At 42.3% G+C, this 11444-nt stretch overlaps 1 protein-coding gene across 1 annotated transcript in view; it reads right to left on the reverse strand.

The window, feature by feature from the left end:
- Positions 1 to 751: 751 nt before the first annotated feature.
- The window catches only part of LOC113586964, an 11807-nt gene continuing 1114 nt past the window's right edge, over positions 752 to 11444 (reverse strand). Inside the window, exons 2-5 of the mRNA XM_027025411.2 lie at positions 9431 to 9651; positions 6352 to 6463; positions 5436 to 5531; positions 752 to 4467 (exon numbers count right to left, since the gene is read on the reverse strand). Coding sequence (XP_026881212.2) covers positions 2269 to 4467; positions 5436 to 5531; positions 6352 to 6463; positions 9431 to 9651 — 2628 coding nt within the window. The 3' untranslated portion in view covers positions 752 to 2268. The remainder of the gene's footprint in view (positions 4468 to 5435; positions 5532 to 6351; positions 6464 to 9430; positions 9652 to 11444) is intronic.

The following is an 11444-nucleotide window of genomic DNA, read 5'->3' on the forward strand; positions in this document are numbered from 1 at the left end:
TCGAAGCAGTAATGGGAGACGTGACGAGGAGAGAGATGTTTGTGTCATTCGTCTCCATTTTGCGGAGCGTTATACAGTTGGATTCCATTTTGTGGTTTGGCTGTTTTGTATGTTTTTCTATAAGGAGTGTTTTGTGAAGACTGCACAATCACACGCAGACGTCCCTGTTGAGCCATTCCGAGAAGCAGCCAGAACTCCCACGGTCACCTGCCACAGCGTCAGACAGCTGATGACACGTCAGTTAATACAATTATTCACACTTCTAATTAAACGTACTTCCCACACATATATGCGCATGGGTGATGGTTTGTTCTTCGATGCTGAGAAAAATGTGACGTGAGTTAACGTGGGAGAGGGCGCAGGCCTGTGTGGATGCCCGTCTGTGTCCAGCTGGCTGTCTGGCACATGCGCAGCGCGTCATCAGTGGCGCCGGTAATAACCAAGGCGTATATGATTTACATATTACTGTACTGTTTTAACTGTTACCCCTCAGATTTATCAAGGAAAAATTAAAGTAGATGATGGCTTTATTTGGCTCTTTAAAATAAACATAAACTTCAGCTAGAACCGAACCGTTAACAGTTAAAGGTAAAGAGAATCTGGAATTCCTCAGTGGTGCCCAACATGCATAACTGCTCATTTCAACGAGTCAAAGCTCATTTAAAGCTGAACTTGAGTCAGTCCTGCCTCACAACCAGATAAAAGACATGCACACAGCGAGGTTTAGTAACTAATTAAATTTCATCTTTATTACAAGCACATCTACATCGGATTCCAAGGAAGTTTTTTTTCGAAGTGAAGACGAGCAACACCATTCTGACATTCAGCGCGCGCGGTAGCGGGAGGTAATTCCGCTGAGAATGAGCCCAGAGGAGCGCGAGCTTTGAAGTAAAAAGTGCCCTCAAGCCAGTGGCATTCACGTTCACACGCGGAGAGAAGGGTGCTATTTCATAATCCACAGGGAGCTCGTCAGTCTTGTCTTTTCCATCCATTATTGAAAACGTTTGACTCATGTTGACAATGGCGCGGCGTGGAGGGTATGGAGAATCGGCCCAGATCACCGCCGTGAGAAAGCTGTAAACAGTGCGCGCCTGCCTCCAGTGCTCATGCACCACAAACAGTGCAGGTAGAAAACTGAAGTTGATCAAATGCTGTGTAACATCCCAACTAGAATGGTATTCAGTTCATACAACGACACACAAGTCAATTTGCAAGCAGCCCGCGGTTTTAAACCTTTCAACAAGTTAGACCATCTATCAGGTTTGGCAGTAATTTGATTTTAGTTGTGGTAAAATAATCATAACCTCTCATTAATCTTAAGCCGTTTAAAATATAGTTTTCTTGCAATGCAAAAATGAATTTCCACATAAAAACAAAGTAAAGCGTGCTATTAGCTCACGCTCCAAGTACAGATTTGAAATTAAATACAGTTAATTGATTCTCGTTCTTCCTTTCTTTCTTACAAATAATTATAAAAAATTATTGTCTTTTCATGACATCAACTGTTATCACAAGAATAATGGGTGTAAATGTATTCTACACAACTAACAGGAATCTAAGAAGACGGTATGAGCGGGTCCATCAGTGCTTAACTGGTCATTCAGGAAATGCAGGGTTGGCTAGGCAACGTTTAAACACACTATAATTCATCTCAAATTACAAAATGGGAATTAATATAGATGACATTTGGCGCTGAATGTTTTTTGTTTCTGTTTGTTTGTATTTTCTCCAGAGAAATTTGTTTATGAGTCAGAAGAATGATCGTCTCAGGCGCGGTTGGAGGATGGAAATGCCACGCCTCTTCTGGTTCTTGTACCAAATGGAAGACAATCAGGGAAATCTGACATCTGTTGTGCAAATTTGTTTTATTCTGAAAAACATTTTATTTGTGTCTAATCGGTTTCAAACAAACATAATCTAATGTGTATTACGTGTGTTAGCACCATCTAAAGTTATCATAAATTTATCTTTATTCTAAAAAAGGTGCCAAGTTTTCACTGCATATAATGTCATTTCTGTAATAGGTCCAACATTTACGCAGTGCCATATTGCTTGACGTGCCCGAATACATTTTTTAAGGAAAACCAAAATTAAAACTGGCTGTTATAAGTGCTCACCTGAAGCAAAATCTAGCCAATGAAACCTCTGAGAAACAACTACAGTATTCTGAATCATCTATCTACAGTAAACATCAAGAGCAGGAGGTAGCCTTATGTGGTGAAGGCAGTATATCCCATGCCAAACCTCACACACTCACACTATGTGTTGCTATACGGTGGTCACAGTGAGGAGAGAGCTGGCTAGTTGCAGTGCCTCGTCTCCAGCACCGATTCGTGTTCCGTGCGCCAGTAGCTCCTCCACGGTAGTCCAGTCGTCCAGCAGCTTCCTGTTCCTGAGACGACTCAACTTCCTCTGACTCAACTCCAGCAGTGTATGGTACCCTCCCTCTCCGCCGGGCCTGTCCCCCAGTGGGTGGGCCCCACACCCCCGTGCATGCTGCTGCCGCTGTTTCTCCTGCATGTGTTCGCGGCGCTCAGTGCGGCTCCAGTAGCGGCCCATGCGGACCTCACCGTGGCTCTCTTCGTCTGTGCTCATGCCGCTGCGCTCATCTGCCAGACGCAGTGCCCGGTCACGCAGCAGCTGGTTCCGCACTGCCCGCAGGTTTGATGACCCCGCAGATGGTTTCCGTGCCGAAACTGAGGCATTCATGGATGTGTGACCCTCGAGTGTTCTGTATGGTCCATGCCGAGCGGCTGGTTTGGGCCAGGTGTCGTTGGCGTCCTGACTTTGAAATGGGGTGTGACTGAGGGTGTGAAAACGAGCCTCTCTCTCTCTCTCCTTTTCTCCAAACTTTACCTCTTCCCTCCCTCTCTGGTGCTCCCTCTCTCTGCTCATAGGAGGCGCCGTCACAAAGCTCCCATCCTGCCTAAGGCTACTGGGTGTTCTGCCTCTGTTGTCATGGTACTGGTGCTCCTGAAGCAGAGCACAGTGGTGGTCTTCTGTGGAGCTGGTCACACTGGGCTGGCTTACAGCATGGGAGGGGTGTGTGGGGTGTGTGTGTGGGGCAGGGGGCATGACTTGTGTGGGTTGTTTGGTGGAGTATGTGTGTTGTGTGGGGTGGTTGCTAAGGTGGGGGGAATAATGGACAGGTTGTGTTGGGTGGTTGCTAAGGTGGGGGGAATGGTTGACAGAGTGTGCAGGGTGGTTGCTAAGGTGGGGAGAATGATTGACAGAGTGTGCAGGGTGGTTGCTAAGGTGGGGGGAGTGATTGGCAGATTTTGTAGTGTGGTTGCTAAGGTGTGGAGAATGATTGACAGGGTGTGTGGTGTGGTTGCTAAGGTGGGGGGAATGATTGACAGGATGTTTGATGTGGTTGCTAAGGTGTGGGGAATGACTGACAGGGTGTGCAGGGTGGTTGATGATGTGGGGGGAGTGATTGGCAGAGTTTGTAGTGTGGTTGCTAAAGTGAGGAGAATGACTGACTGGGTGTGTGGAATGTGTGGAGCTAAGGTGGGGGGAGTGATTGGCAGAGTGAGATGTGAAGTTGGCAGGGTGTGAGGTGTGATTGCTAAGGTGGGGAGAATGATTGGCAGGGTGTGTGTGGTGGTTTGCAGGGATTGGAGAGTGCTTGGCAGGGTGTGAGGGGTGATTGGATGGATGTGGTGAGTGGTTGGCATGGTGTCGGGGGTGGTTGGCAAGGTATGACATGTCTGGTTCAGATTCCTCTGGTAGCTCATAGTTTAGCCTACGACTGTAATGATGCAGGGTCAGGCTGCGGTAGTTAGGTGAGGCTGGGTGGCTCGCCCGTCTGCGGTGCTCCACAGGCACTGGCCGATGATGCAGTGTTCTGCTTCTCCTTAGCATCCCTCCAGAGGAGCTCTGGTGTGGCAGCAGCCTCCTTTGGCTGGAGGGGGTGCTGCAAGTTGAAAGGGCAGCGTGTGGTGTGAAGAGAGCTGCGCTGCTGGAGCTGTGTTGGTTCAGTGCCGGATGGTCTGCCTTGCGGGTCTGCATGGATGACACCCTGAACAACCCACGTGGGTGCACAGCCACACATGCATTCTGGGGCTGCACAGTGAGAGCTTCAGGGATGGCCTCCAGCTCACGATGGGCCTTTTGATTGTCCCTGTGCTCACGTGGACACAGCTCCCCCTGGTGGTGCATCCGGGCATTGTAGAGGCGCATGCGTTTCTCCAGCAAACGCTGAAAGCGCAGGAACTCCCCAGTGCTGACGCTGTAAAACCCGGAGTCACTCAGCTCTGATGAGATGAAGGACTCTGACGAAGGTGAGCCTCCCCCTCCTAATCCTCCCCTGCGGGCGTGGCACTCTTCAAGCCCTTCCTCTGTCTCCATGCCTGAGAGCTCCCCCTGCTGAAAACTCCCATCAGTCCAGCCAAGTCCACTGTCCAGCTCATGATGGAGAGGTAAATAACCCACTGTCTTTTCTATGATATAGTCTTCATCTTCTGTCTGAAAACACAAAGACAATTTATTTTAGCATAAGTCAGGTATACAGGTCATTAACAGTAATAAAGATGTGCATAAAGCTCTGGTTTGTCAGAGTATTTGTTGATGATGAAGGAGAGTCCCTGTAAGATCTAAAATTTTATAATTTGCTAAAGGATTAATATTTCTGTTTATATAAATAAAACTATTTATTGAATTTACATTATTCATTCTGAATAATAATATCCTACATGGGAGAGTACAGTGTAGTATATATCACAGTTTGTTTGTTTTTTTAAAGCTTCCTCTCTACATTTCACTGATTAGTGTAATATGGTTGCTTAGCAACATGACTTATTTACATAACATTTGGTTTTGCAGCTAACAGTGTAGGATGTGACAGAAGGCATCTCAATGATCATACATAACTGGACAAAATATTCCAACTGAACGAATCATTTGAATGATCTGTTAATTCAAATGATCTGGATGATCTGTTACATAATACACATATAAATCTTACATTATAAGTATTATTAAATTTTAATAAATTATAAAATGTCGATAAGACTGCTATGTGCTGCTTTTTATAGTTGAAGGTTAACAGAACTATTTTATTTAGTAATTATAAGGAACTAAATATACATATTTTCAATCACTGTACTTTTATTAATCTCATCTCATTTATTTTACTCAAACCTTTTCTGCTCTCCACTGCATTATTCTGCACTTGTCATTAGCCCTTTCAATTGAAGGAGAAGGTCAATGTCATGTCACTTCCCCACGATGCATCGCTTAGTCACAGATGCCAATCAGGGTGATGTCCATGAGTGGTGGCACTAAAACATCTCCATCATTAAACTTTCCAGTGAGATCCCACCCAATTCTAAATGAAAAGATCTGGGGATATCTATGGCCCTCGGGTAACGTGGAGGAAGCTCTGGTCTAACCTGGAGAACATGTTGGTCTCACCTGGACAGCAGTAGTCTTACCTGGCTCTGGAAATTACTAGGCTCCTGCATGTTGGTGTTGCAGCAACCTGTGAGACAGCTCTGCCCCTCTGGCGCTCTGGAGGACAGCTCAGGGTCCTGAAGGAGAGAGGCAGGACAATATCACTCTATGAGAAAGACAGAGAGGACAATCTCACTGAGAAAAAGTGAGACAAACAGAAGAAAAGCCTATATTAGGAGCTGGTCTGATGCCATCCACCACAGCACATGTCAGTTCTGTTTAAATGAGGCATATTTGCACATGCAGGTGTCTGAGTGCATAGTATTTCACCATGGTTCCTCCATATTCTGTAGAATGCATATGCAGTTCCAGAGAGAAAGGACAACTCAATTTTTAAAAAATATATTTTTCTGGGATTGTTATCTGGGTCCGAGGAGATGCAAACACCGTCCCACTTTTAAACACACACACGCACACACACACACACACACACACACACACACACACACACACACACACACACACACACACACACACACACACACACACACACACACACACACACACACACTCACTCACTCACTCACTCACTCACTCTGCTGCAAGCAGTTAATTATGGAAATGTGGCTGTGAAAGTGATGGGTTTTAAACATAGTCTGAAGGCTTATGCACTGCTGACCTGTTTGTTCCTTTTACAGCATTGTTGTTCTAGAATGTCTGTTCCATTTTGGATTGTGGGCTTTAACTGGCCTTTGATTAAATTTATCACCAGATCAATCACTAATCTTTGTCTGTTACTTCTGAAAATGTTATTTGTTTTTTACTATAGATGAGGGACATGCAAAAACTCACAAACTGACTAACACACACACAAGCACACAAACACACATACACATAGATTCACACACAAACACACATACATACATACACACACAAGCACACACACACACACGCTACCTGAGATGCAATGGCGTGCAGGTCGTCATGGTCACGTGGAGCATTTGGAAGGTACTCGTATCTGCCTCTGTCTCCATGGTCACCAGGCAGGGTCATGTGACTATAGTAGGGCCTGAAGGAAGGAAATATGGCAACACACGAAAGTCTGTTCAGGAAGCAGCAGGATTACTGGTGTGTTTTTAGTTTTTAGCATGAATCAGAACTCAGACAAATCTGATGGGTTAGTTGATGTTAGTGATGTTAGTGATATCTCATCCACTCTGTAATGTCCTCAAAATATATTAGGACAGGAGAATAGTCAATGTACATTACCTTGCAAAAATACTCAACCTCCTAAAAAATAATCAGATTCATCTGGATTACAAATGACAATTTAATGTTTTGTGCTGTCATATTTGATTAAAACACTAACCCTTAAAATGTATACATTTTATGTGATATTGATTTTATGTAAGAATATATTGTTTAACAAAAATGACTAACTGAAACATTTGCATATGTAGAGTATTCATGTCCTGTGGAAGCTCTATGTTTTTAAACCAGTGGTAGATGTTGCCCTCACACTGACATGGTTAACTAACAATTATCCTGTTAATCATTAGAAAATTTCACATTTTTCAGGATAAAAGATGCTTTAATTAAAGTAACTTTGTCCAGACTGAATCTGCAGCAGTAAAAATGAAGACCAAAGAGTATTCTAAGGATGTTAATGATAAAGTTATAGACTTGCACAAGATGGGAAAAATCTATAAATAATATGCATTTGTTTGGATTTCCCAGGGAGCACTGTTGGATCGACTGTGAGGAAATGGAAGCTGAATCATACTACCCAGGCGCTGCCTAGACAAGGCCGTACCTCAGAGCTCAGCGTGAGAGCAGAATTGGCCTGTATGGGAGGGTAGCTAGAAAGAAGCCATTACTGAAGAAAAACCACAGAGTACCAGACAAAACCACAGAATACATCTAGAGTTTGCCAGAAAGAGTCAGAGTGACCCAGCTAAAAGTGTCGTGGTTAGATTAGACAAAAATAGCCACAACTTCTTCTAAAGTCTTATGGCAAAAGCTAACGCTGCCCAGTCATTGACAAAGACTATCCCAGCAGTGAAGTGCGGGGGTGGCTGCATCATGTTGTGGCATTGCTTTTCCTTAGCAGGGACTGGGCAACTTGTTAGAACTGAAGGACAAATGGATGGTGCGAAATACTGGGAGATACTGCAAGACAACCTGCATGAGTCTGCTAAAAGACTATAGCTTGAAACATCACCTTTCAGCAGTACAATGATTTCAAGCACAAGACCAGAGAAATACAAGAGGCTGAGCAAAAAGTTGAATGTTCCACAATGGCCAAGCCAAAGTTCAGATCTTAGTCCAATCTGTGGCATTATTTGAAAATGGCGATTCATAAGTGCCATCCATCTAAGATGAACAACATCTAGCAAATCTACTAAGAATAATGGTAAAAAATCATTTAGATTTACCTGACACTTTTATTCAAAGCAAATTACAATTATGACTTAATACCGCTTGAGCAATTGAGGGTTAAAGGCCTTGCTCAGGGGCAAAAGAGTGGCAACTGGACTTAAGTCTGTTTACTAGTCAAGTACTTTAACCACTGAGCTACCACTGACAATCAGTGCACAAAGCTGGGAGAAATGTATCCCCAAAAAGTCTTAAAGCTGTTACAGCAAAAGGTGTATCTACCAAATACTAGTTTGAAGGGGTTGAATACTTAAGCATTGTCTCTTTTGGGGGTTTAATACTTTTGCATGGTATTGAATATTTAGTGCATTCTATTTGTACTGGGGAATATTGACAACATATTACAAAAAATGTATTATAAAGGTCAAAAAGACATGTATGGTGACTGAGGCTTGCATGTTGGTAGTGAGAATGATGGTTAGAAGTATGGCAGGTAAAAGGTGGATGTGAGGTATTTCCTCCAGCAGGGGCTCCATTATCAGACTGCGTTACCACAGAGCTGTTTTATGTGGTAGCAGAGAACTGACCTCATTTTTGGCGAAGAAGAAAGCTGAGTGTGTGAAATGCTAGTAGCACTACAGCCCTGAGTAGTCCCTGCTACAGTAACTGCAACAGTATTAAGAGGCTCTCACACTGTTAGGCAAAAATATACTGACTCTTACACCCAATCAACAACACAAAATGCTCTACACATTCATTCTTTTGTTCTCTAACACATAATTATATTTATTAGTTAACAAGCCCTTAATAACCTGAGTCAGAACCTGGAGTGACCAGCATTTGATGTCAGATTCACTGCACTGCATGAAGTAATATACGCTTAAACACTAGTACAGTCCTATTCAGCTCCTCTGCCTTTGTGGTGAACATCAGTTTAATTAATTTATATATATATATATATATATATATATATATATATATATATATTTATTTATTTATTTGATGCTTAAAAATACATATAACACTTCACAGCAGCCATTAAGCACAATTTAAATCATCAATGATTAAAACACAATGAAGTTGTAAGGCTTCTTTCCTTTGTGGTCCTCTTCACATAAAACAAACACAAGATGGACAACATAAAATAATAAAACAAAAGGGTTCACACCAAGATGCCCACAGTGATGCTCTCCTGACTGATCCTCTCAAAACGTGGTCAAATATACGTTCTGCCCATGTACATTTCACTAGGAAATATTTTTAAAGCCAGTTTAAATGAGTTTTCTGATGGGCTACATTTGAACTTCACAGGGAAGACTGTTCTTAAGCAAAACTGCAATATATAAAGCAAAATGTATTATTTCCTGATGGGGTTTTAAACCTGAATGGGATCAAATGTTTGATGCTTCTTAACATATAATGAGAAGATAAATACAGAAAAGTAATTGAAGTACTCTGAAACACTATTTTTAACAATTTCATAAGAAGGATCTTAACATAACTCTTAACTCTGTCTTCCGTTGTTAACCAACTCACCTGTCTAAGATAATTAGATTCTAAATGTGTACATATTTGCAGCTTTAAAACAACCCTGGCATTTTGTTTTGAGCTTTCTATAACTTCTTCTTGAATTCCTAAACTAAACCAGCAGCAGCAGTACCTCTCTGAGTAGAGGCCATGGGGTACAGGGCTTGGGCCACAGGCTAGCGATCGCAGGGGCTCCCATGGGCCCTCTGTCTGCGTGCTGCAGTCTGATGCTTGGTGGTACTGCAAACTCCGCCCCCTTCGCCCTTCTATCTGCAGTGTGATTGGCTGTTCGTAGCTGGCCAGGATCCTTAGAGCCTCTTGCTTCGGCATATGGCTCAGGTCCTGAGTGTTCACCTAACACACACACAGATACACACACAGACACACAAATTACTAATGAGTTCAAAGTGCTTGTATATAAGATTTTAAACAATAATCATAATAATAATCTGCCACATGGTAAATGTCAGGGCTGTCTATGCTACAGTGTGTCAGTGTATTTTCATATGCCGGGTGTCTCTGTAATTAATAAAGACTGGAACGCTTTTGAAGATTGACAAGCTACTGTTAAATCAAAGATCTATGTTAGTGGAAAAATCCGTTTAGTTCTAGTGTGTTTTAATCATCTTCTCCTCACATCTCAGTGAAGAAGACACTATTTCACATTCTATTTTGCAGCACCCAGAGAACAATAGTGTTTTAATCACTCAGGACTTTTCTGAGGTCAGGCAATGTGGCATGATGTTAAAAACATCTTATGCATCTAATATAACCTATATCACAGAGAAAACAAGAAGAAACAAAAACTCAAAAGATCTCTATATGACAGGATCATTCAAAATGCCAACATTGTAAATAATGGATAAAAAGAAATAGGCAGTTATTATACAATTATAAATATTATAAAATTATACAAATAATTTAACACTATGCACGTGATCCAATAAACTCATCCCCACACCTCTAGAACTATATTCTCAATCTCATGATCGGTATGACTTTTGAAAGAAAGCCCCTTACCAATAATGGCTGGATGATATTGCAGAAAGTCTAGTCTTGCACCTCTGTGCCATTCCCACGTTTACCTGATTGCTGTTTGCTCCAACATTTACCAAAATCCAAACACTTCATATCTAAGTATTTATATTCATGTTGTCTGGCTCTTTAGTATGTTTCATTCATTATACTGATCCAAGTCCTGAATGTCTGTCAGTCATTAACCATCAGTGTTTCTTTTGCAGTGGAGCTTATATCAGTACTATAAGGGTAATTTGGACCCAGTACTTGCTCTGTGAAAAACCATTAAAAGATCTTTCACAACTGAGAATGAAGAGAAAAGAATGAAGAAAAGTACTTCATTCTCTTCTCTTCTAACTTACCAGACTAGAGCAAGGTGCTAGTAACAACAAGGTCATGGGTTTGATTTCCAAGGTGCACACAAACTCATAAACTCATAAACATACTCATAAGTCACTCTGGATAAGAATTTCTGCCAAACGGTGTCAATGTAATATGAAAGCTTTTCTTTTTGCTGCAGAAAGAATAATGTCTCGATTATGTGAAGTTTCACTATGGATTTAAATGGAAAGAGAATCATTGGTTTCAGGCACCAATTAGAAGCTGTCAAGAAGAAGTCTGTTGCCTGGAGACAGATGCTACTCCAAAATTTATCTCATCTCAATGAACACACCCTGCTTACTTTGAGCCAATCTCATATACCCCATATGCTGCAAACGTCTGTGCAGTCTAGTATCTCCTGGCTCCAACATACCTGACCTCACTCATGAATATGTTGGCTCGTAGTTGGCTGAGGAGTTAAAGCAGGTATTGGTTGTTGGCAAAACACTAAGATTCACGATTCTAAAAATCTGTGGTTTATGTGGGTTTCCACAAGCTACAGGAGCTTCTTATGACACCTGGGGTACAAAGAGGCAGAGAGAACCTGCTCCCCTGGTAAACAGACCCATAAGCCCAGGCTACACATGCCCGAAATAGAACAAATGTTTAGCAGAAAACACACAAACACACACACGTACATGCACACAAACACACACACACACACACACACACACACACACACACACACACACACACACACACACACACACACACACACACACACACACATACACATGCACACACATGCA

Source organism: Electrophorus electricus, chromosome 20 (genome assembly GCF_013358815.1).
Source record: "Electrophorus electricus isolate fEleEle1 chromosome 20, fEleEle1.pri, whole genome shotgun sequence".
Classification (NCBI taxonomy): domain Eukaryota; kingdom Metazoa; phylum Chordata; class Actinopteri; order Gymnotiformes; family Gymnotidae; genus Electrophorus; species Electrophorus electricus.